Source organism: Notolepis coatsorum (genome assembly GCF_963971535.1).
Source record: "Notolepis coatsorum genome assembly, chromosome: 5".
Taxonomy (NCBI): Eukaryota; Metazoa; Chordata; class Actinopteri; order Aulopiformes; family Paralepididae; genus Notolepis; species Notolepis coatsorum.
In genome coordinates this window covers 162,442,595-162,469,555 of record NC_140169.1, presented here as the reverse complement: position 1 = coordinate 162,469,555, position 26,961 = coordinate 162,442,595, and the positions used below count along the sequence as shown (strand labels likewise).

The 26,961-nt window shown below is 47.3% G+C and overlaps 1 protein-coding gene across 1 annotated transcript in view; it reads right to left on the bottom strand.

The window, feature by feature from the left end:
• LOC311228449 (cilia- and flagella- associated protein 210-like) overlaps positions 1-26,961 on the bottom strand; it is a gene marked incomplete at both ends in the record, with an annotated part of 68,744 nt that overhangs the window by 29,489 nt on the left and 12,294 nt on the right. Inside the window, 3 exons of the mRNA XM_084314356.1 lie at positions 12,287-12,492; positions 13,723-13,896; positions 23,340-23,541. Of these exons, the coding sequence (XP_084170482.1) occupies positions 12,287-12,492; positions 13,723-13,896; positions 23,340-23,541 (582 nt within the window). The remainder of the gene's footprint in view (positions 1-12,286; positions 12,493-13,722; positions 13,897-23,339; positions 23,542-26,961) is intronic.

Here is a 26,961-nt window from a genome sequence, read left to right as displayed (position 1 = left end):
CTAGGGGTCACATTTGAGCAAGAGGACTGGGATATAATCTCGGGGATCCCCAAACAGGTGTCCAGGGATATTAGAACAAGGCTAATACAATTCAAGATCTTCCACCGCATTTATTGGACCCCCTCTAAAATGTATAGACTGGGCCTGAAAGAGAACCCAGATTGCTGGAAATGTCACACAGGGGAGGGGGACCTAGTCCATGCACTCTGGTCATGTCCGAAAATCGGAGACTTCTGGAGTAACATACATGACTACATCACAGAGGTCACAGGGACGGAGTATGATTTCTGTTCTGGTTTATATATCCTGGGGGATCCCCGCAGTCTTAGCCATATCGCAAAGCCCCTAGCTGATTGGATACAGACTAGTATAATGATAGGCAAACAGATCATAATGAGAGGCTGGAAGGCACCAGAAGGCCCGTCATTCCGAGAGTGGAGTGGAGAACTGGGTAGGGTAGCTGCCTATGAGAAAATATCTTTTAGTTTAGGAGAGAAAGGAGACAAATATATTAGCAAATGGGGGAAATATTTGCAATTTCACTTACTATAAAAGGAGGAGGGGCACACTTGTCCAAGACAGCGACGATACACATGAGTATAGAATACCTGACAAATGCACCATGTTTATGTAGACAAGAATGGCTCTATGTTTTAATGTAGATTTATTTTTTCGTTTGGTGTTTCCTTTCTGTTTTGGTACTACTTTCCATTATATTCTCGGCTTAGTCTAATTTATCTTTCTATTTTTTATTTTTTATTTATTTTTTGTTATGGTAGAATTTTTCGTTTGTTTAGGTTTACTTATTCTAATGTCTTTATTTTTAATTTAAATTTTTTTTCTGTCTTCCCCCCCATATGGGGGGTATCAGTGTAACCTAGACGTTAGGGGTCCAGGTGTCTATGTTGTCCTTCAGGACTGACCCATGCTGATGCAAAATGTCATTCATTGTATTGTCCTGAAGTACTGTGTGCAAAAAGAAAAAATATGCAATAAAGTATAAGTCATAAAAAAAAAAAAAGAACCGGACCACGCCGAGAGACTGAACAGAAGACTCCAGGACCTAGCAGAGGAAGAGGAGGAGGAAGAGGAGGAATGTCAAGCCGACCAGCAGCAACGTACTCTGGACCAGGAGGCCCAGTACAGCCCCGACCAGCAGCAACGTACTCTGGACCAGGAGGTCCAGTACAGCCCAGACGTCAGCCCCGAGGCACTGCGCTACAAACCCCCGACTCAACTCACGGGTGAGTTTGACGCACCGTCAGCACCGAGGAACAGCACCTGGGTACCCGACCTTCGGTACCCACCAAGTACCAGCCCAAGACGACACGCACGGGGAGACTCGCCCAGGAGGCCTCTCCCCCAACGCTCACCGATGTGCCAGCCATCCATGGCATCGTACCTTGGCACACCGACGTTCCCGGACTTCACACACGAGAACAGAGCACAGTACACAGAGCTACGAATGTGCTTAGAGACAATGATGTCCGATGTACTGGATGAAACGTACAAGTATGCTATCCTACTCAAGCACCTGAAGGTGCCCAGAGCGCACAATATAGCGCTGGCATATTCCAACTCTACTACCCCATACACCGCGGCTCTAGTAGCCCTCGACCAACGTTATGGACGCATATGGGACTACGTGATACAGGAGATAAGAGACATTGACCGTCTCCCCCCAGCCAGAGACAACAGAGCATTGGATGACCTCTCTATCAAGGTACAGTCCCTGGTAGGGATGCTGGGGTCCCAAAAGGAAAAAGGGATATACGAACTGTACGCTAACTCTAATGTAGAGAGAATATTAGAGAAGCTCCCTCCCGCCCGACAAGAGCGTTTTCGGCGGCAGAGAGACCACCGTGACCCCAACGGCCCAGAGGCATCCCTCCTAGACCTGTCTGAGTTCCTCGCCAGGGACGTCAGCAGCTTACGACTAGACACGTTCGTATGGAGTGGACCAAGCCCAAGACCAGGACCTCTGGGATTAAATGATAACCGCCGGTCGGTGACCGTTATGCACCAAGCCGAATCAGTACCGCAGCACAAGAACCACGACACCCCCTCGACGAAAGAGGAGTGGAAGATTGAATGCCAGTACTGTGAAGGGGAACATCGGCTGTATCAATGCGACGATATCAAGAAGCTGACCACGGATGAGGTGAGCCAGTGGATCAAGGACCACCGCCGCTGCTTCCGCTGCGCGCGCAGCCACATGGCAGCTGAGTGCCGCTTGAAGAAGAAGTGCGGCAGGTGCGGCGGCGCCCACTTGGAGGTCCTGCATGACATCAACAGGCGTCAGCCAGGACAACAGAGTGGGCCCGTCGCGGTAATGTACCATGCCGAGGCGGTGGCACCAGTACCGAAGAGCCACCAGACCGCCCCCTACTGTACATACTGCGACGGCGGACACTGGATGGCACAGTGCGCCGAATATAAGACACTGAACCCCGCCCAAATTGAACAGTGGCGTGAGGCGGCCCAGGCGGGCGCCGCTTACCGCGCAGCACGGTGCGGGGCCCTCCAGAAGACCCAAAGCAACCGACCAACAGGAGTGCTCCACATTGACCAGCATAGCGGGACCCCCCGAGTGCTCATCAAAGTGGTCAGAGTGCTCCTGAGCTACGAGGACAAGGTCCTGGACACTTACGCCGTCCTGGACGACGGGTCTGAAAAGACTCTCCTCCTCGCTTCCGCAGCAGCCCAGTTGGGCCTGCGGGGTGCCAAAGGTACCATGACAATACGCACCATCAGAAGGGACCAGAAGACCATAAAAGGTGAGAAGGTCTCCTTCAAGATAGCAGCGGTGGACCAGCCCGAGAAGCAGTATAGTATAACCAACGTCTTCACCAGCCACGACATAGGCCTATCACAGTACACCTACCCCATCCCACAGCTGATGGCCAAGTATGTGCACCTACGTCAACTACCTATACCGCTTATCGACGGCGCCACACCGACCCTGCTCATCGGCTCCGACCATGCGGACCTCATTCTCCCAATTGAGGCGGCCCACATCGGACCCAAAGGATGCCCAGTCGCGGTTCAGACCCGACTGGGGTGGACGCTCCAGGGCCCCCTCTACGGACTTGACAGTCAACCCACGTCTACACGCTGCCTACACACAAAGGCGAGCGACACCGGCCACTCCCTCGTACAGCCCGTTGAGAGGCTATTGACATTAAGCGAGAGGCCTGTGAGAGAACCGTGGGCACAAGAGGGAGTTCGGAACTCCACCCCCCTCAGCTGCGCTTCAGACGTAGCTGACCTCGAACCTAGCACCCCAAGCGACTCCTTGACGGGGCGGCCGGAACCGGCCCCTCCTCAGACGGGGTACAGAGCAAACAAGAGAAACAGACGGAGGAGGAGGAGGCACAGCCAAGCACAGATCAAAGCAGTCTCAGGCCCGCTTCCTCCTAAGCCCCCCTGCATCCCGTCCAGTCGTCATGATCATAGACCAGTCACTACCCCGAGCTGCGTGGCCGGCCGGCCGCGTAAGCAAAGTGATCACTGGTGCCGACGGAAAGGTCAGAGCGGCAGAAGTGCTCGGCCAGAGGCGGACATACACCCGACCCGTGGCGAGGCTGATAGAGTTGCCAAGGCTCCCCGACTCTCCTAATGACGACCATGACCCACTGACTTTGTGAATTGCCCTACTCCTCACAACGGACATTGAGTAGTGGACAGTGCGGTTAATCTGTCTCTGCTTATCTAATTAGGTGGGACTAATTAGGAGGCGGCTGTTACGAAGGATCAGATTAAACCGAATATATATATTTACTGATTGATATATATTGCATAATATTTGTATATCGTCTGATATCCCTTGTGTATTCTTTGTACATATACACGGAATATCCCTTTAACCTAGTACAGACCATAATATTTCATTCTCCTATTGGACAGCGGTCCCTTAGGCGCCACTGCCATACCCCCAGGGTCTGGTTCAAAGTCACCGCCAAAGACATGCCTGCACATGAACGGCTCTGCGCAAGAATACGAGACAGGAATAAGGCTGGTACTAGTTTGTTCGCCTAACGTATAAATATGGCACAGGTGAATACAGAAGTAGTTCGAGTTACCCAAGTGAAGCCTCATCCACGATACAACGTGCGGTGAAGTAGGGCCCGTTTGGCCCCAAATAGAGCATTGAGACCGCGTGCGAATTGATAGCTGAAGTATCAGAGTTTAACGCTGTACCGTCGAGTTCGACCTATTCTATTAATTCAGTAATAGTCTATTTATGTATAGTGTACCATGCGGCTACCGTTCTACAGTGACCAGCATCACCAACGTTTCCTCGTACCAGCTAGTGTGCTTATCCAGGCTGGGCAGCTTACCCTGGCGCCTTCACCCGAGGAGCCCTAGACGAGGACCGTGTGGACATGTACACTGGATAACCTACCCGACGACTACATAGCCCTTTTCGGCTGGATTATATTTGCTTTGGTCCTGTATCTGATGGAGCGGAGAATCGTCTACACCCACAACTGTGTGGGATTTACCCTGTGAGGAGCATCGTCGAGCCCGCCTCTAGGACGCCCGAGGCTGGCTAGCTTTCTTCAATGCGGAGCTGCATACCGGAGAATAGCTGCTGCTTTCGTCTGCCGATCAAGGGAGTAATGTACCGTCTCCCGTAGCAGGAGCTTATTGAGTCCCCGTTGATCCAGACTTTCGTTACCGACAAATCCTCTCCCCTTGCTGGCCTACAACCGGAGGGACCCTACTATTATCTCCCGCTGCCTTACTAGTGTACCATAGATATAATCCCTAAGATACAGGTGGTATTCATTATCTCCTGCGTAATATGATAATGGACTTACGTTATTGATTTACTCACGCACATTCTTCGCCTTATAAGCGCGACCCTACGTAAAGTATTGTTATATACTATCATTGCTGCTAATAAATATTATTATAACCCAGTTTTGTGTGGAACCGTGTCATTGTGGAGGTGTTCTCATCATATACCTGTGTACTGTATGGCCAGTAGTAATGTACATAAGACAGTAGTGGTTTAATGATACCATACTTATTAATACAGTCAGGGAATTGTACCCCTCAGTTACAACTACCAAAGGAAGAGGGAGGGATGGCAGTACCCAGCCTACAAGATTATTATTATGCAGTGCAACTGAGAGCAGTGACGTGCTGGTGTAACGACAAATATGAGGCAAGATGGAAAGACATTGAAAAAGAAGGGGAGGGATACAAGGTACAAGCTCTGGTGGGAGATAGGGAACTGTTCAAAGAAAAAGAGGGACTGTTAGATCCTATCACCAAATGCACCTTGACCATATGGAACAGAGTAGTAAAAACACACAAATTAGAGAAGCAGTCAGGGGTTCTGAGATGGATAGCACATGACAAGAGATTCAAACCAGGGAGGCTGGACCATGGATTCAGGAGGTGGGAGAGGGGGGGGGGGGGCAACAGCGATATGTAAAATGATAGAGAAGGGGGAAATGCAAACACTACAAAAATTAAAGGAGAACTTTGGACTAGAAAACAGGGACCACTTCAGATATCTAAAGATTAGAGATTACTATAATAAAGAAATAAGAGGGGACAAGGAAGAAGAACAGAATGGAATAATTAGGATGATAGTAAGGGCATACGAAGGAGGGAAAGGAAGGGTAATATCAGCACTGTACCGGGCTATAATGACCAGCAAGGGACACATGACCGATTATATAAGGGAGAAATGGGAGAGAGAACTAGAGATAGGAATAACAGGGAAGGAATGGGGGAACATATGCGAGGTGCAACATTCAACAACAGGATCGAGCATATGGAAAGAGTTTGGATGGAAAAACATAATCAGATTCTTTATAACCCCAGAGCTGAAGGGAAAATATGCACCAACACAAAGAGCATGCTGGAGGATGTGTGGGAAGGAGGGGGCAAATCACACACACATATTCTGGGGATGTCAGAAGCTGAAGGGGTATTGGGAGGAGATAGGGGAGGCAATGATCAGAATATTAGGATACGGGTTACCACAAACAGGACTGGTGCTTTACTTAGGAGACCTGACACACGAGGGAATACAAGGGGGGGACAAATATTAAATAAAGATAATGTTGATAGCGGCCAGAAAAGCAATAACAAGACTGTGGTACAAAGAAGACCCACCGACAATAGCACAATGGGTAGGAATAGTGGAGGAGATACAGGATATGGAGAGGATAACACACATGCTGAGGTTACAGGAAGAGAAATTTGGAGAAAGATGGGGAAAGTGGGAGGATTACAAGGGGAACGAAAACGAAATCACAGAGGAAGAACCAAATGCATCACAAGAGGGCGAAGGGTAAAGGAGGAAAGAGGTTCAAGGAGGGTCTCTGAACCCATGTCACACACTTTTGACTTAGTTAGCATTTTCTGACTTTTTTTTTTTTTTTTTGGGGTATTACAATTGTATTATATTTTTTGTACTTTATTATTTATGTCTGTTTAACAATGTTGTATGATGGGTTCCATTTTTGTGTAAGTGTTGTTTGTCTATAAATGTTAATAAAAATTTAAGTAAAAAAAAAAAAAAAAAAAAAAAAAAGATAGAATAGAATGGAATTATGAGGGCGGCCGGGTAGCACAGCGGACTAAGCGTCTGTCTACCACCACAGAGACAGTGGGATCGAATCCAACTGTGGTGCTCCCGGGTTGGCCGACCGTCCATACTAACACAATTGGCAGTGTTAGCGGGTGGGAAACCCGGCGAGGGTGGGTCCTGGTCGTTGTAAACAGCGACTCCTACAGTTCGGTCGGGGCGCCTGCACAGCAAGGGAAGGATCTGGGAGAGGTAGTGTGACCTTCCACACGTTAGACTCTCCCAGTGAGAGTCCGCGCTGCCAGGTGAAAAGAAGCGGTGGGCTGGCTACACATGTGTCGGAGGAAGCATGTGATAGTCTCCGCCCTCCCGGACCGACGGTAGGGGGTAGAGTTCGCAACGACCAGGAAGGGGATTAACGACTAACATTGGGAGGGGAGAAAAACGGAAAAAGAAGGGGGGGAAATATCAAGTTTCAAGTTTCAAGTTTCTTTAATAGTTGTCATACAGAAGTACAGAATACTTTTATACAAAATGCTTCTTACTGTTGCGCTCCAGAGACTGTGCAAGACAAGATAAGTATGAAATAAAATAACATAGTAAAATTAGAAGTAAAAAAAATGAGGTCACAGTGTTCAGTTTAGACATATGTACAATGTTCGATGCAGAATAGACGTAGTTACCATACAATATACAATACTGTGCAGTGTACTAATATACAATACTATATAGTGCAAGGCAGAAATGGAGAAATGGGATGAGGTACAATTTAGGTGCAATTTACAGTAAGGTGTACGAGTTGTAGTGCAAATCCTTTACCAATAAATATAAAGTGTAAAGTGTGTTTAGGTGATCTAAAGTGTGGAGAGTGGGTGCTGCTGCAGTGTGTTGTTTGTTTAAGGGGAGACACTGCAGGTGAATAGGGTAAAAAAATTAACTAATAGATATCACAATGAAACTTCCCCAGTTGATTACTTATATAAAGACAAGACTTTTTTGTATTACAAGTTTTCTGAAATTGTATGTTTAAATATACAAATGAGGCATTATCTACTTAAATATGCACTAATTTGCATATAATTCCAGGACAGAAATCTGAACATTGGATAAAGCCATTTTCAAAATTATAGTTTCATTTTGTTGACATATTAGAGCCAAAGGTTATTACAGAGGGGATTTTGGATATCTCTTTTTATCACTCCATAAATAAGAAAATACTCCATTCAGTCCATTTTTATGGTAAAATTCCATATTTCGCCATGTTTTTAGGAATAAAATGTGATATAAATCAGGGTAGGAATGCGATATCAACAAACCCTTCTGTAAATACCTTCAGAACATAGATATGAATAGAACTGGAAGGTTTGGTGTATGTGAGTGCTACTGAAGTGGAGATTTCTGGCTCAGAGTATGAGGAAAAACTCTTAAAACTCATTTTTGGGAAAACGCATTCAAAGTTCTGTATTGTAAAATGCCATACTTTTTTTTTAAACAGATATTTACAAACACAATACCTAATCAAACCATTAGTAATAGACAACCTAAACACATGCCTGATAACTGAATAATAATAATAATGATGTTATTGAACTGAACAGAACTACACACAGGCTACAAACAGTGTAGTACAGTGTAGTACCCCCTAATAGGCCAAAAATATTTGAATAGATATCACTATGAAACTTTCCCAATTTGTTATGTACATATAAACTAAGAAAAAATATATTGCAAGTTTTCTGAAATTTATGTTTATATATGCAAATGAGGCACTTCCCCATTAAATATGTGCACATTTATGGATGCAATAAGGCAAAATGATGTAAAATAAACAACTAAATGTGTGTTATTGACGTTTTATTGTCACTAGTTTCATAGAAGACATGTTTAGGAAGCAAAATATAACAAAATCTCAAAATCAACAAAAAAAGTATATTTGACTATTCACCTGCAGTGTCTCGCCTTAAGTGAGTGTGTGCGTGTGGGTGTGTGTGCTGTGTGCATTTGATGGTTGTTGCATAGTGATTATTGTTCGTTTAGCAGCCTGATGGCCTGGGGATAGAAGCTTCTTCTGAGTCTTTCTGTGCTCGCCTTAAGACTCCGGTATCGCTTGCCTGACCGCAGCAGTTCAAAGAGGCAGTTGTTCGGGTGGCTCGAGTCCTTAATAATTCTCTTAGCCTTCCCCTTGCACCGCTTGTTGTAAATGTTCTGGAGGGTGGGAAGCCCCCCTCCAATTGTGCGTTCGGCTGAACGTGTCACTCTTTGTAGTCTGCTACGGTCTTGTGCAGTGCTATTCCCAAACCAGGAGGTGATGTTGCCGGTCAGGATGCTCTCAATTGTACATGAGTAGAAGTTCCTAAGGATCTTCTGACTGACTTGGAACTTCCTTAGGCGCCTGAGGAAGTAGAGGCGTTGTCGTGCCTTCTTCACAACACTGTCAATGTGTGTGGTCCATGTCAAGTCCTCGGATATGTGGGCTCCGAGGTACTTGAAACTGTTCACTCTCTCAACCGGTGCCCCGTCGATGCTGAGGGGGCTGTAGTCCTTGACCCCCGACCTCCTGAAGTCCACAATCATCTCTTTTGTTTTGCTGACGTTCAGGGAGAGGCAGTTCTCCTGACACCACTGTGACAGGTTCTCTACCTCTTCCAGGTAGGCCCTTTCGTCGTTGGCAGAGATCAGGCCCACCACTACTGTGTCATCAGCAAATTTGATGATGGTGTTGTTGTTCCGCTGTGCTACGCAGTCATGTGTGTACAGGGAGTAGAGGAGGGGGCTCAGAACACAGCCCTGGGGGGCCCCTATGTTGAGCGTGATGGATGAGGAGGTGCAGTTGCCGGCTCTTACCACCTGGGGTCTGCCCGTCAGGAAGTCCAAGACCCACTGGCAGAGGTCATAGTTCAAGCCCAGGTCCCTGAGCTTGGCTATGAGTTTGGAGGGGACTATGGTATTGAATGCTGAGCTGTAGTCGATGAACAGCATTCTCACATAGTTCCCCTGCCTCTTGTCCAGGTGTGATGCTGCTGTGTGCAGCACATGGGCTATGGCGTCCTCCGTGGACCTGTTGGGGCGATATGCAAATTGCAGAGGGTCCAGGTTGATGGGGAGGGAGGAACAGATGTAGCCCTTCACTAGCTTCTCAAAGCACTTCATGGCTATGGAGGTGAGGGCTACAGGGCGGTAGTCGTTGAGGCAAGCGGGCGTAGATTTTTTGGGTACAGGGATGATGGTGGACTTCTTCAGACAGGTGGGGATGACAGCCTGTTCCAAGGACAGGTTGAAGATGTCAGTGAATACCGGGGCCAGTTGGTCGGCGCAGACTTTTAGGACGCGGCCGGGGATGCCGTCCGGTCCTGCTGCCTTCCTGATATTCACTTTTTTAAAGATCCGTCTCACCTCATGCTCTGTTACCCTGAACACTGAGTCTCCATCAGCAGACCCCCCCCCCCCCCCATTGCCGTGGTTTGTAGGCTGGTGTTGTTATTCACAGCCTCAAACCTCGCATAGAAGGAATTGAGATCATTTGCTAAGGAGATGTCACTGTTCAGTTTGAGGGGGGTGCCTTTGTAGTCTGTCATTGTTCTGAGGCCCTGCCACATGCCTCTAGAGTCATCCTGTTCAAACTGAAGTTCAACTTTATCCCTGTAACGCCGTTTTGCCTCTATTACTGCTCTCCTGACGTTGTATCTTGCCATCTTGTGTTCTTCCATGTTGCCTGTCACCAGCCCGGTGTTGTATGCTGATGTGCGCACTTTCAGAGCCTCACGGACGGATTTGTCTACCCAGGGCTTTTGATTTGGGTAGATTTAAATTTTGGTGGAGGGGATTGTTTCTTCTACCAGAGTACAGACATAGTCAATCACCGTTTCGGTGTATTCGTTAATATTGGCTGTGTTATCACGGAATACACTCCAGTCTGTGCATCCAAGTGCAGCTTGGAGTGACTCCTCTGACGTCACGGCCCAACGCTTAACCTCTCGCGAGACCACCGGCGTTCGCTTGAGACTTTGTTTGTACTTTGGCAAAAGAAAGATGGCGGCGTGATCGCTTTTACCGAATGGACTAAGAGCCTGTGACTTGTACCCATTCTTAAATTGCGAGTATACATGGTCTAATATGTTCTCGCCTCTGGTGGGACAGGTCACATGCTGATAGAAATTCGGCAACACCTTTTTAAGACGCGCGCTGTTGAAATCACCCAGAACCAAAATGGCAGCGTCAACATTAGCTGTCTGGAGTTTGTTTACCTCGACGTGAAGTTTTGAAAGTGCGACCCCAGTGTTCGCGTGTGGTGGAATGTACACTCCGATGAGGATGATGGACGTTAACTCTCTTGGGAGGAAGAAGGGTCGACATTTTATCGTGATAAACTCCAGGTCTGGGGAGCAGTGGTTAGACAGTTCCTTTGTGTTGCCTAAATCGCACCACTCCTTGTTTATCATGAAGGCAATGCCGCCTCCTTTCTTCTTTAGTGACTCTTCTGCCGTCCGGTCCTTGCGGAGAACGAAGAAGTGGTCTGCCGGTTCTATTGCGTGATTCGGGACATCTGGACTCAGCCAAGTTTCTGTGAAACAGAGGACGTTACAATCCCGAATGTCCCTCTGGAATTGGATCCGTGCTCTGATGTCGTCCAGTTTATTTCCTATCGATTGCACATTGGCCAACAATATGCTGGGCAATGTGGTTCTGTGTCGTTTGGACCTCAGTCTGTTTCGGACCCCGGCGCTCTTTCCACGTCTTCGCGGCGGCTTCTCCTGGTCTTGGCCATGGCCATAACAAAGGATCTCGGCGGGCCATTGCTGCTGTTCCGCGATCCGATCCAGAGAGCAATCCAATCGGTAAGTTTTCCTTAATCCAATGTCAATGATTGACTGACGGTCATACACATATAATGCACCAACAGTTGGTGCAAATAAAACTCCTAATACTATAAAAATTAACAAAAGAAAGCACAGTCTCGACGGAGCGATCAGAAAGGCAGCCATCAGTGCAGCGCCAGTGTGAGGTCACCATATATAAAAAATAGAATTATGAAAAAAAAAAAAAGGCCAGGGCTGTGTACAACTGTAGAAAAAAAAAAGGTGGGCGGCAGGGTGGAGCACCACGTACAGCGCTGCGGTGCAACGCGGCCGTCCCGGGTGTGTGTATGCTTTCCCCAACGCAGTTGTGTTTCCGCGTTCCCGTTTTGCGCTATGATTGGCCAGGTCTTGTGACATGTGCGCCAATCGTGGGACAGCAGGTTCTGCGCCTATTTCCGGGTCTAACAGCCTGCAAACTACCTGGCGTTCTATCGCCATGCTCTAAGACAAACTCTAACCTTAACCAACTTCGAAAGAGTGCCTAAGCTTAACCGTCGAAAGAAGGGCAGGCGTTCTATCGCCATGCTCTAAGACAAACTCTAACCTTAACCAACTTCGAAAGAGCCCCTAAGCTTAACCAGTGTAGAAACCAGCGGCCCCACGATTGGCGCACATGTCACATGACCAGAAACGCGTGGGCCAATCAGAGACGCGGAAACACAACTGCGTTGGGGAAAGCATACAGGCGTCCCGCGTTCGACTCCCGGACCCGGCGACCTTTGCCGAATGTCTTCCCTGTCTATCTCCCATACTTCCTCTCTCTCTCTCTCTACCAGACTGCCCGGTAGCAAAAACCAATAAAAATCTACCAAAAACATAATTAAAAAAAAAAAATTATAATATAAAGGTGGAATAAAAATAAACGTTGAGCGACACTCACTGCTTCCTCAGCTCATCCGCTACGCTCTCGCTGTCCAGCTGCCTCTGGAGCTCCTTCTGCTTCTCCCGGTTCAGAGCTTCTTCCTCCCGCCGCTTGTCCATCTGCAGGAAGCTCTTGTCGATGTCCGCGAAGGCGCCCCGGATCCTCTTCTGCATCTCGAGCTGCGCCTCTCTCTCTTTCAGGACCTCCGTCATGAGGAGTGCACTCTGCGAAAAACACAATCGCGTCGTTCGGATAAAATTATCCAGCCACCCGACCCCTCTCTCTGCACTGCTGCGGTCGGGGCAGGCTCTACCGGAGTCTCATGGCGGCACGGTGGTGTAGTGGTTCACACTGTCGCCTCACAGCTAGAAGGTCCTGGGGTCGATTCCCGCTTGGGGACCAGGTTGCCGTGTTGCCAGGTACACAGGTGGGGTATCTCTCTGTGGAGTTTGCATGTTCTCCCCCCCATGCTCACAAGGGTTTCCCCTCCCGATAAGATAAACCTAATGGAAAAACATGCACAACAGATCGCTAACGCTGACCTCAGTGCCTGACGAAGATGGACAGGAGCACTTGGATTCTCAGGGGCTCATACAGAACCAAGCATTTCACTGTAATGTACATGTACCTTATATGTGATAAATAGGGATGTCCGATATTATCGGCCTACCGATATTATCGGCCGATATCGGCATTAAAATGTGATATCGGAAAATATCGGTATCGGTTTTCAAAATTTTTATTTATTTTTTTTACATTTCTATAACCTTTATTTACCCAGGCAAGCAAGTAAGAATAAATTCTGATTTTATTTATTGTCAAAAGTATGCATAATGTTGTGTTAATTCCACAAGAGATATGTAATGTTAATTACCTGAAATTATAAAAAAAATTGGGGGGGGAAACCCTGCATATATCGGTATCGGTTGATATCGGTTGATATCGGTATCGGAAATTAAGAGTTGGACAATATCGGTATATCGGTATCGGTAAAAAAGCCAATATCGAGCATCCCTAGTGATAAATAAAACTAACCTTTACTTCATTCTGGACAACTTTTCCAACTGGGGACAAAACGCCCATACCCAATTAGTAAAATGCTTATTTTTGGATACATTTCGGGTTGAGTTAAGGTTCGGGTTTAGGCATTGGGTAAGGTGGACAATGAATGTAAGGCAATGCAGTGTCCCCAATTTTGGCCCAATTTGAGTAAATGGTAAGATTAATCAAGTTTAAATTTCAATTATGATGTTGTCTTCCCACGATCATGAAAACACAATTATCGTGCCGCATGCCCCGTTGCTCTCCTTTTGTCTTGTATCGTAAAGTGATTATAATTCTTTAATAATTCTTTAATTGTGATTATAATTGTTGCCATAATGTAGCAGCCCTATTAAATGTGTGTTAGGGTTAGGGTTAGGGTTGTGTGTGGGTTGATGGTAGGTGGTACCAACATGTAACCCTTTGACGCGGTCCGTCAGGTTGAACTGCTGAGCCTCGGCTCGTGCGATGGTCTCCTTCCTCATTTCCTGCTGATACTTGGCCTCCTCGATGTCGGTCAGCTTCCTCTGCTCCTCCTCCAGCTCATCCCGGATCTTCTTCGACTGCAGCTTCTTCTGTCTCTGCCCCTGTAATACATGTGGGATGTTGTTCAACGGTTCCCTAGAGTAGTGGTTCTCAACTGGTGGGTCGCAACCCAAAAGTGGGCTGCAGGGCCGCGTGAATATTAAAGGCAACCAACTTGTGTTCGGCTTTTCTCTGATTGGCCGCGCCCCCCCGCCCCCACGCGCAGGCAAGCGCAGTCGTCCCACGTCCCAAATGAAATTAACACCATTACCTGCTGTGCTGTAGGAAGCAGAGGTACAGTAAGTTACAGTAGGTGTAGGTTACATGTTTAATCAAAGCCCATACAATTTTTTAGATGAATGATTGTGGATATAATATAGAAAACACATCATTATGATATTATGTCTCTATGATACACAGCGTGGATGGGCTTTCAGAGGGAGAGGCATGACTTCGCGACAGCCATATTAGACACTCACTGTACATCAGTGTGGAACTGTAACGTTATATGTTATTTCGCCCGTGGAGGCTGCTGAGCCTGAAGCGCCAGCGGGGCGACGCGGTGGTTTATCCCCGGCTTCCGTGCGCCGCCGCCGGCTTGACTCGGTCCAGCTCCAGCAGCAGCGGCCGTGCTCCGTTGTAGAACGAAGCCCTTCAATGACAGAGCTCTCATATTTTGCGAATGCATAAACTATATCTTAAATTATGGCTATGTGTCTAATATGGCTGTCGCTTATCAATGACTTCGCGACAGCCATATTAGACACATCGCCATAATTTAAGATATAGTTTATGCATTCGCAAATATGAGAGCTCTGTCATTGAAGTGGGTGGTGGCAGCATTACTAACAGTAGCGATTTTTATTGTTTTGTCATGACCAAACATAATCCCAACATAGATAGGAGGTGTACTGTATGTCAAATGTCGGTCATGTGGTGGAAGAGTTTAGTACAGTCACACAACAGAACACCGCTGTAGTACAGTCACACAACAGAACACCGCTGGTTCGACCAGCGCTTCTGCCACGCCGCAAGGGCGTGTGCTAGTGGATTGATTGATTGGCTGTGTGACCAATCAGAGAAACGCTGAACGAAAAGCTGAACACAAGTTGGTTGCCTTTAATATTCACGCCGCAGGGCCAGTTTGAGTGGGTTGCGGATGTGTGTGTAAAACATTTTTTAAAGTTAAAAAAAATTATTTTTATTTTTTTGCACTACCTATCTTTGTGAAAGTGGCTTCTCAGCTGTGGTCCAGCTGAAGACAAAGCAGAGGAACAGATTGGACATTGAGCATGACCTCAGAGTTGCTTTGTCTACCATCACCCCAGACTCTGAGACTCTTGTCAGGAGCAAACAACATCCCCAGTTATCCCATTAGTTCCCTGGGATGTTAAGCTAAGAAGTCTGCTAAGAAGCATATATTATTTATTATAATTATTTAATTTCATTGTGTTTTTATATCCCTAGTTGCACTTTTGTTGCAACCCCAGTTATCCCATTAGTTCCCCCAAACACGCTGTAGGTCTGTTATGTTAAGCTAAGAAGTCTGCTAAGAAGCATAATTATTTATTATTATTATTATTTTATTTCATTGGGTTTTTAGCCCTAGTTGCACTTTTTTGTGTTTATTTCATGTTTTTAACAGTGCATGAAAGATTGTGTATTACTGCAACAAAAGAAATATTGAAATAAATCATAGTGGTTAAAAAATTTGGGTCGCGACTTAATGACTAAGGAAAATGTTGGGTCCCGGAGGCTAGACCAGTTGAGAACGATAGGTTATGTATATAACCTAGTTATATTAGTATTGGCTGAGCGTCCCGCTCTGAGCCTTATGAGATACCCCTTATCTCCTATGGTACCTATTGTACCCCAACGAACAACTAAATGCACCCACACCTGAAGGAGCCCCCGCCCCTATGGAGGCGTAGCCTATATAACCATGACTCTGGTCACCAAACACTCTTCCTCGCCAAATCTCGTTCCAGGAAAAGATCCCTCAAGAGGGAACTCAGGGCCGCGCAGAGCGGGACGCTCAGCCAATACTAATATAACTAGGTTATATACATAACCTATCGTTATATATCGTATTTGCTTATCGCGTCCCGCTCTGAGCCTATCTCTGAGAGATATGGGTTAGAGCGGACGCGAGACCCGACAGATGTACCCCCTGAGGACCCGTAAGCCCACATCAAGGGGTGCGGGGAGCCCTGTCACCCCATCCTTCCTAGTGAAGGGGGGGGCGCAGTCAACTCCACCTGAATGCGAACAAGAGGGAACTAGAACCCCTTGAACACACCGCACAGGCGGAACCACGTGTGACTCAACACACTGTGGCCCATACCCACACACTCCTGCTACCCTACCAAAGGACGGGAAGCAGGAAGGCCACAGACCCCAGAACCGCCTGGGAGACAGAACCCCCGGTCATGTCCATGAGGTAAAACCTTACAAAGGGGCCCGGGGAGGACCATGAAGCTGCAGCACAGATGTCCTCCACCGAGGCCCCACCCAGGAGAGCGGCAGAGGCAGCCACCCCACGATTGGAGTGCGCCCAGACGCCCCCAGGGGGATCCTGCCCAGCCAACGTGTAGCAGAGGGCAATGCCCTCGCACAACCAATGGGACAGGCGCTGTTCGATAGTGCCTTACCGGCATGAGAACCACCGTGACAGACAAAAAGCTGAACGGTGAAACGAGGTCCTGAGTACGGCTGAGGCAATTCCCAAAGCACGGACCGGACATGACAGGTGAAGGCCTGCATCTAACTCACCACTGTGAGGAGGCGGATGAAACGCCTGAACCACAAAATCCCTGGAGCGGAAGAACTCCGGATATTTACAGGCACGAAGGCAGGATTAGGCCGCAGAGTGGCACCGCAATTGGAACGAAAGACAGGCACTCTGGGCGTACCGAGAGAGCACAAAGCACACCCACGTGTCAGCGGAGGTGACGGCCAGCAAGAACGCGGTCTTGAACGACAGCTGTTCCAACGGCGCCTGCTCGAGCGGCTCAAACGGGGCCAAGGACAACCGACGAGGACCAGTTGAAGATCCCAAGTCGGAGCCCAGGAGCGTTGCACCGGCTTAACGCGTCGAGCGCCAAGCAGGAAACGCTTCACAAGAGGGTGGCTGAACAAGACATCCCCTCAAACCCCTCATGATAGGAGGATATAGCTGCTGCATATACCCTCACCGTCGAAGCCGAGTCTATCAAGGAGAGACTGGAGGTAACTAAGGACAGCATCCAGGGGGCAGGAGACTGAGTCCCGGCCCCCCGCCTTACACCACACTTGGAACATACGTCATCTGCCCGCGTAAGCGCGACAGTGGAGGGAGCATGCGCATTCCGGATGGTAACACCATCAGGATCAAGAACCTGCGCCCCTCAACGTACCCGTCCCAACAACTGACCTAACAGATGTATGGGGAAGAATCCCTGGCGGCACGGCATCGGTCCCAGACCTGCCTGGCTATGTCCAGACGTAATCCTCACCCGTCAGGATGAGGACCGCCCCGCGACAGTACACCTGCACCCACATTCTCCCTGCCGGGGATGTGGGGAGCCCTCAGGCCGCGCAGATGGAGGACGCCCATAGCCAGCCGCCCGCCGCCTGGTGCAGACAGGGGGAGCGTACTCCTCCCTGTCTGTCGATACACGACACTGACGTCGTATCGTCCGTCCTGATCAACACCATTTGTGGACCAGAAGCACCGCTTTCAACACCAACACATTGAACTTAGCGCAGACCGTGCAGCATGGTTTGCCAGCTGCCCCCTACTGCGTTGGCCCGACGCGTCACCAGCGAGGGAGGCGTCGGTGAAAACGCGACGTGAGACAGCGCCGTAACCGTCCTAGGACAGAACCTCCCGAGCGTGTTGACAACACGCTCTGAGAGGGATGCCCATAGCCCTCCAACCGTTGACTGGGAAGAGTACTCTACATCCAGTCTACAGCAACCCCAGGCTGGTAGAGACCTGCCTGGTACGAGACCTGACGATCCACCTTGACCGCGAAGGACCAGAACGTCATCAGGGCAGAACACTCCGTAACCCCTGACGACGCAGAGGCCCCAGTGCGGCCTCCACGCACTTGGTGAAGATGCGGGGAGCCAGAGAAAACGGCAGCCTCTGGTACTCATACGCTAACCCTGCAAAGGAAGCGTAGGTAAGCCCTAGGATGGAAGATCGGAGATGCGCATACGCATCCTACAGGTCTATGGAGGAGAACCAGACCCCCACCTGACAGTGTTCAACAGGTAGGAGACGATCCAAAAAATGCTGAACCTTCCCATGGGACAGGTCCAGCCTGGGTCTTACACCCCTCCCTCCCGACTTCTCAGGCAGAGAACACCGGGAGGAGAACGCCACGACGATGGCTTGCTTCGTCCACAGAGATTGGATCTCGTTGACCAGAGCTGTCACTGCTGGAGACCCTGACAATAGGGTCTGTACCAAACCTGAAAACGGGTGGGGTTGTGTAAACACAAGTCCCCGCCTCAGCGTTCTCTCCATCCACCTCGACATATGGTACTGCCGTAGTCATATGTGATGACACTCCCAACGCACCCGCCGTCACGTGGCGCAGGTCCGCCAGGAACTGTAGATAGTTGGCCCGGTCCCCCCGCTGTGCGTAGCCAACCCTGGAACCGTGCGAGCAGCGCGTTCCGTGTCGGGACATCTGACCCTGACACCACCCACGAGGCAATCGCACCCAAGGGGGGACCCCGACAGAAAGGGCCGGTCTGATACGGGGGGCTTCCGATGAAAAAAGCCCCCCCACTGAACACCCCTCCAGAACATGCTGAGGAGTTGTTCTGCAGCCGGACATGCAAGGTGTCAGGACCCCATGGGTTCCTACACACCGTAGCCCTGCAGTGATATTACTACCACCCCAAATCACGCGTGCCTGCGACCACTGCCAATATTTAAGGAGTGGGAGGCACCAACATGATACCTGGCCTGGCGAAGGCGAGGCCGGGGAAGCCTGCACTGTGTGCCTCAAAAGGTTTCGAGCCCCCCTGCTGACAACACTTAAGTTGACAGACGTAACACCAGGCTCAACCAACACAGCTTATGGTGTGGGAGCCGCTTGACAGCACAACATTCTCATGGACAGACCCAGGCTCAGCCATCAACTGGGTGTCAGCCCCTGTCCCCATGAGAAGCGAAAGGGGGGCCGCCCGCGCTTCAACGAAGGCACGCGGCCCGCAGCCAAAGGAAACAATCAGAGCCCACTTTTTCCGCTGGTGTTGGGGAAGGGAGTGATCGGAGAGCGGGCTGCTCGCGGCAGGACGGTGACGGCTTGTTTGTTCAAGCCGAACCCATCCTACATGGCCGATCCCTCGGCCGCCAAGGCTGTCGGCCTTGTGGACACCTGTCGAATCAACGCCCAGGATACCTCCGGCGGGGGAAAACATGGCCGCCTGTCGAGGGCCTCGTCATCGCCGCTGACAAGGCCGTGCTCTCTCTTCTTCTGGCTGCGCGGTGTGAGGCGGTGGTGTAGGGCCTAGGACAATACCGCCCGCGCTCCAGCAGAAGACCAAAATCCCCTGCGGAGAGGGGAACCCTGAGCGGTTATAGCTTGCGGCTGGGTCAAAGCTAATAACGTCAACAACCTCGCGCGATGTGTCGACGTCGGCTGGCCCTCAAGGCCCCACCACCAGACACCATTTTTTTTTAATAGAAAAAAACAGCAATTCGAACACAGTTCTAATCGCTGCCAATTCCATACCGTGGCGGTACAGGCTTTAACAGTCCACCAGCCACTCGCCAGGCCGACCCACCCATGGCGTCGGCCGGGCGGGGCACTGTTTCAATGTGTCAAAAACAAAGGACTGATGTTAACACGGAGCACCAGTGGTGGTTGCAAACAGCAACCTCCACTGTGGTGTGCACCATGAAAGGGTTAAATGAATAAAAGAACTAAACCACAAAATACTGTAGAATGAGCAAACCCATATACACAACGTTAAGGGGAGGCGGACCAGAGCGAACTAGTCCCGCCTTCATTCAAAATATTCACAACAGCACACCAGCCCTAGCTTAGCCCATTTACCAAAAAAGGTAAACAAAGCCCCCCCCGCACTACTCCCCCAGTATACCGATTTACCGTCAGTATGAATGGTTGAGAGGAGAGAAAGCTGTAGCAAGACAGACCTTCTCATAGCAGAGTGACAGAACGAAACAATAGCCCACTACACAGGGCCGCCTCAGGGGGTGGGGGGCCTCGCGTTTAAATTCGCACAGGGCCTCACATTTCTCCCAGGCGGCCCTGCCCCTATACTACTACAGCCTAGCGTGAGGCGATGTGGAACCCAGATCAACAACCGCCTGCGCACAGACACGCAACATGTTTACCATGTCGGCTGGACCCATAGCCCCACTACCCGACGCCAATGTGGATAGGAACTAGCCAGCTGAGCCATAACCCGCCATTAAGTCCCGTCCTGCAGTAATATAGCTCTACTGCTACACCGCCGAGCACACGCATCGGCCCCAGATGGGGACACCATTCCATAGACCCCGCCGGAACACAAGGTAACATACCTGGCTAGGCTACCTAGCCACGGCCTACCCTGTTGTCAACCCATTTACCCGAAAAAAGGTAAATAGGACTCAGCAAAAAAAACCACAACAGCCACCGACTGACCTTCATTGATGAACCGGGCAAGAGGAGGGAGAAGTGACAACATCTCACGGCGGAGACATTAGAACAGCGTAGCAGTTAGTATGTAGCAGTAGTGGTAGCATGTGGCATTAGCGATAGCATGTAGCATAGCATTAGATGTTTAGCAGCACGCCCAAGACAGTTTGGAAACCGTTCACTGCAGTGAACGTTCACCAAACCATCCTGCCCCCGGCGCCAACACACAACATGGTTGTGTAACAAAACAAACCAGCATTACTAACACTAATACCGATGCCTGAAGACACAGGGCCTACCTGGGTACAAGCTGGCCCGACAGCCAATCTTGTACAGCTGAACCTTGATCTGCTGTCATCAGACGAGGAACATCAACATAGGCCCGTCGTGTCGCCGAAAACATGCTTCGAAGATGCCAGGGGCCAGCAACCTCCGGTAAGCTTTCAACATTATGACTCTGATCTTTTTCATCCTGCTAGTTACGTATGGTGCACGCAGCCGATACGATGGAACGAAAATAGAGGAAGAGTGTTTGGTGACCAGAGTCATGGTTATATAGGCTACGCCTCCATAGGGGCGGGGGCTCCTTCAGGTGTGGGTGCATTTAGTTGTTCGTTGGGGTACAATAGGTACCATAGGAGATAAGGGGTATCTCATAAGGCTCAGAGCGGGACGCGATAAGCAAATACGATATATAACCACTGCCCTAGAGTAAACATGGACCGACGGTACTGTCTCACTGCACCACCTAGAGCGCGTCCATTTCACAAGCATCCAATGTGATGGATCACGGTCTATGTGGGTTTGGTTTTGTTTATTCCTGTGTGCTTTTAATCTATTTGGGGTTTTCTCTGGTGAGCTGTCAATCACCAGACACCAGTTGATTGCCATGCGGCATGGCAGGTGTGTGGGCTTGATTGCCACCTGATTGGTGTCAGGTGTGCAGTGCCTTTAACACAATGGCGCCCGACCACGGATATATACGTGTTTCGAATCCATGCTTAATGGACCGAAGGACGGATATATCCGTGGCAAGTTGTTTTGGCTTTTATTCCATTTTAATAACCTATTCAAGGTCGCCGAGCTGCACTGCAGATGTACCCTACTCTTTGAATTCGAGAAAGTGTTAGGGCGGTCAGGTGGCGTAGCGGAGATTGTGCTCGTCACCAATGCAAGAGGCTGCGGTCTCGACTCCCGGAGAGTCAGCATTGCCTTGGCTTGGGCTGATCGCTATACTAACTCGTTTGGCTGAGTTAGGGGGAGGGAAGCCGTGGGTGGGTCCTGGGCGGTGTGGACAGCGACCCCTACAGTTCGGTCAGGGCGCCTGCACAGCGAGGGTAGGATCTGGAGAAAGGTAGTGTGACCTTCCACACGTTACACTCTCCCGGTGAGAATCTGCGCTGCCAGGCTGGCTGCCGGCTGGCTGCACATGTGTCGGAGGAAAACATGTGACAGTCTCCGGCCTCCCGGACCAACAGTAGGGGGGGGGTCCGCAACAACCAGGAAGGGGGTTGGGAATTGGCATAACGACTAACAGTGGGATGGGAGAAAAATTGGAAAAAAGGAGGGGGAAAAAGATAATTGAGAGAATTCGAGAAAGTGCATTACCGGCCAGATCCTCTTAGGGGCGCTATCGCGATAATGCAGTGTTCCCTGTGGCCGAAGTTGTCTTTTTTTTTTTTTTATCTCTAATGTAGTTTTCTACTCACCTGAAGCGATAGCTATTGTCTGTTGCACGGAATACGTTTTGGATCGCGGATTTCACTATGCAATAAGGGGATTTATCATCAGCCAATGGACATATCGATCTACCAGATGGCGATCGATAACGTGGAAATGCTTGGGGGGATCCAACCGGCTCATGGTAAGATCTTTTTCACGTAAATTACATGCTGATCGGGCCTTGTTATGATACTCAACCAGGCGATTAGCGTATGTGGCTACTTAGACGAACACGGTTATTGGTAATCAATAATAAGAAACAACAATGAGAATGGACAGATAGCAATACTATAAAGTATAGATTTAGCTCTACAAACAGCCCCAAGTCTGTTTACATATGCTGGTCGTCTCTAGTGATATTAGACTCATCCCAGTGGCCGCCAATGTGTTAAGGAGGCTTGGTTTCCTGTGTTCGGACGCTTATTTATTTAATGTTTTCCCTCAGTAGTAAGTAGAGGAGTGTCCCAAGTATTGTTTCTAGGGTTTTCGCTTTCTGTAGTTATTTTTATTTCTTGTCCGTTTTCAACTGCTAGGCAGTGGTGGTTACTTTGGGGTCTTTCCCCATTTATTTTATGCTGGCGTTTTGTTTTCTACAGCTTTTATTTTGATTTATTTTCGTGTTTTCCCTCACCCTATCTCATCACTCTGCGATTGATGGTTCAGTTCAGTTCAGTTCAGTTATTTTTTATTTCAGGTTTTGGACACATAACAACGGTCATTCCATAAATCGCCAAAGTTTTACCAGCTGCTATTGCAGCATTGTCCAATTGTCCGAAAAGGGCTAGGGAGAAGCACTAGGCTTGTCGGGCCATACCCCTGAAGACTTTAAAATTCCCTCCTTTTGTGTGTGTCCTACCCCCCAATCCTGACATTCAACTTATAAATGAAACCATAAACTGTGACTTCAGTGTCCTCCATGTTTACGTCCATCTTCGTTATTGTTAATTTGCGCATGCGGGTCAGTTCAGGAGCGTGTGTCCAGTTCACACTGAAATCTGAGCAATAAATCATAATTGAACACTAAAGCTTGCAGTGTGAGCGTAGCCAGAGAGACCAGTCTTGGCATCAGTGCATCCCTTATTGATAATTAGTTATTAAATAGAATTCTATAAGAAAACTTTTATAGCAGACCCACGTACCTCAATGGTGTTGGACATGAGTTTCACTGCTTCCTGTGAGTGCTGGTGCAGAGCATGTCTCTCTTGCGCCACCTCTTTGGCCCTCTCCTCGTCTTTATTAACGTGGTTCAAACCACCTTGAATCCTCATCCACTCCGCTCTGGACAGGACGGTGACCTGGCGGAGGTCCGGAGGCGGCATCGTCCCGTTACGTCTGCTTCGGCTGGGAAGAAGAACACCGCGAGGGGAAACGGTAGAGATGAGGGAATGACTTCCTGCTGCTACGCCTCAAAACTGTGGAACAGTTTTTTTTCTTAACTTACCTTTTTAATAGCTTTTAAATTAATTATTATCTTTATTTTATTGTCTTATTTTTCTTTCTTTATATTATTTTTACTTAAATATTTTATTATAATTTGTATAATTATTTGATGTAGTTTTTTTTATCATTTTATTTGTTATTTATTAATGTCTTATTTTTGTGAGGGCTGGAAAGGACTGCATGCTGCCCAACGAGGGGGCGTGCCGTTTTTCTGCTTCACGCACCTGAGAGGAGTTTGCAATCAGCTCGGATAAGAGTACAAGTATTGCAGACTCCCTTCCACTCCTTGTCGGTTTGTCTTGTTACCACCATCTACTGCCGCGTCTCCGGCGTGAGACGTCGTGCCACCTCTGTACATCACCACCTATCGCCGTTTCCTGGAGTAGGACATCGTCTTCGCTCTCTATTCCACGGGAGGATCCCAATGTTCCCACTCCAGATGTCATGCCGGCTACTTCCCTACTCCCTCTACATCAGGGGTAGGCAACCCTAGGCACGCGTGCCTGCATAGGCACGCAGGGTCATTTGCATAGGCACAGGGGGCAGCAGTAAAAAAAAAGATTTTTTTTTTTTTTTTTTTGCTTTGAAATATTATAGTGAAATATTTTGCACTGTTGTCGCATTTATCTTGTTGAAATCCTCCCACATGTTCTTTTTACTACCACATATTTAATTGAGACCCTTTATTTGTTTATTATTTCAATTTAGCTGGAAATACATTGCTACATCATTCAGTAACATTTGCAGAGCCTTATAACAAAAACATTATTACGGTCACCATTGTGACCAGTGGGATTAATCAACAAATTATATTATTTATTTTTCTATTTCATTGAACATTGCACATGTTAAAAGCCATTTTTTTTACTCAAAATGTGAGCATTACCAAGTCAACTTGTGTTCTTAAAACAATGACAATAAACATAGTTTTATTAGGTTGAAATAATGTGGTTGTGTACTTATTTTTCTGTTAACTTATTATGGATTGAAAACTGAAAACCTTAATGCACAGTAACTGAACTCAATATTTTTAAGTTCTGGTAACTTATTATTATAATTTTTTTTACAGTGTAGTCTTGCGATCAATCAAAACTTATTTACACGATATACCTCACATTCACCCTCCATTCACATCCTGGTGTTCTCCATTAGGCCTGTAGGTGGAGCTATGACAGCACACGTACAGTACACACATTGATGGTGTGTGATGTGTCCAAAAATGAATGGGCAAATGTGAGTGAAATGGTCGCACTGTATGCAGCTGTTTGTCTGCATTGCATTCCCCCCCCCCAACTCAGATTTAGGGTTGATACAACCATCATAATAATATTGTTAATAATAACAATAACAATAATGATGTAATAATGTAAAAATTATCATTAAAAATACCTGATTATGAGAAAAATAAATTACGATGCATGGAATATTGTTGAGGCACACTAGTTACAACTATATTTCAAACAGGCACTCCATGTCAAAAAGGTTGCTGATCCCTGCTCTACATGGACCTCGTTTCCTGGGGTGAGACCGCTTCACCGCTCTCTATTGTACCACGGGAGGATGCCCGTGTTCTTACCCCATTCCCCTTGGACCCCCTGGTTGCTGCGTTGCCCGTCGGCAGCATTCTGGTCGGGAGGATGCCTGTGTTCCAGAGGATTTCCTGTGTACTTTTTTTGCCTGTGTTCTAGAGCAGTGGTTCTCAACTGGTCTAGCCTCGGGACCCAACATTTTCCTTAGTCATTAAGTCGCGACCCAACATTTTGAACCACTATGATTTATGTAAAAAAAAAAATTTGCAGTAATACGCAATCTTTCAAAACATGAAATAAACACAAAAAAGTGCAACAAAAGTGCAACTATTGCTAAAAACCCAATGAAATAAAAGAATAATAAATAATATATGCTTCTTAGCAGATTTCTTAGCTTAACATAACAGACCTAAATTTGGGGGAACTAATGGGATAACTGAGTTTGCAACAAAAGTGCAACTAGGGCTAAAACCCAATGAAATAAAATAATAATAAATAATATGCTTCTTAGCAGATTTCTTAGCTTAACATAACAGACCTAAGTTTGGGGGAACTAATGGGATAACTGGGGTTGCAACAAAAGTGCAACTAGGGCTAAAAACCCAATGAAATTAAATAATAATAATAAATAATTATGCTTCTTAGCAGACTTCTTAGCTTAACATAACAGACCTAAGTTTGGGGGAACTAATGGGATAACTGGGATTGCAATAAAAGTGCAACTAGGGCTAAAGACCCAATGAAATAAAATAATAATAAATAATATGCTTCTTAGCAGATTTCTTAGCTTAACATAACAGACCTACGTTTGGGGGAACTAATGGGATAACTGGGGTTGCAACAAAAGTGCAACTAAGGGCTAAAAACACAATGAAATAAAATAATAATAATAATAAATAATATATCCTTCTTAGCAGAATTCTTAGCTTAACATGCAGGGGACTAATGGGATAACTGGGGATGATGTTTGCTCCTGACAAGAGTCTCAAAGTCTGGGGTGATTGTAGACAAAGCAACTCTGAGGTCATGCTCAATGTCCAATCTGTTCCTCCGCTTTGTCTTCAGCTGGACCAGAGCTGAGAAGCCACTTTCACAAAGATAGGTAGTGAAAAAAAAAAGTAAAAAAAAAAAAAAAAAAAAAAAAACTTTTACTTTTTTTACTTTTTTACTTTTTTTTTTACACACATCCGCGACCCACTCAAAATGGCCCCGCGACCCACTTTTGGGTCGCGACCCACCAGTTGAGAAACACTGTTCTAGAGGATTCCTGCCTGTTCGCCCTTTAAAGGCACAGTGCCGCATTTTTTTGTGTTCATGGACTTTAGTGTTTTTTCCCCCTTAAAGGCTCAGTGCCGCTTTTTTGTGTATAATAAATCATGCCCTTGTTTTGGCTAACTCTGATTACCTGTCTGTGTCGTGCAATTGGGGTCGCATTATAAACCATAACAATTTTACTGTTATTATATTTTATGTTATTACATATTACTATCTAATTTAGCTATTTTATTATTTTTAACTATTTCATTTTTCAGTCTTATTATTTTATTTGTAATTCTGTCTTATTTTATTGTCTTACTGTTTGTCTTATTTATTTCTACTATGTTATCTAGTTGTTTTATTCCCATTTTTATCATTTTAATGTCTTTATTATTTAATTAATAAAACATGTTTTATCCTTTTGTTTCGTTTTTGTGTAAAGCACTTTGAGCTGCAATCTGTATGAATGGTGCTATATAAATAAAGTTATTATTTTACATTTATTTTTATTTAAATTAAATGTATTTTATTAAGA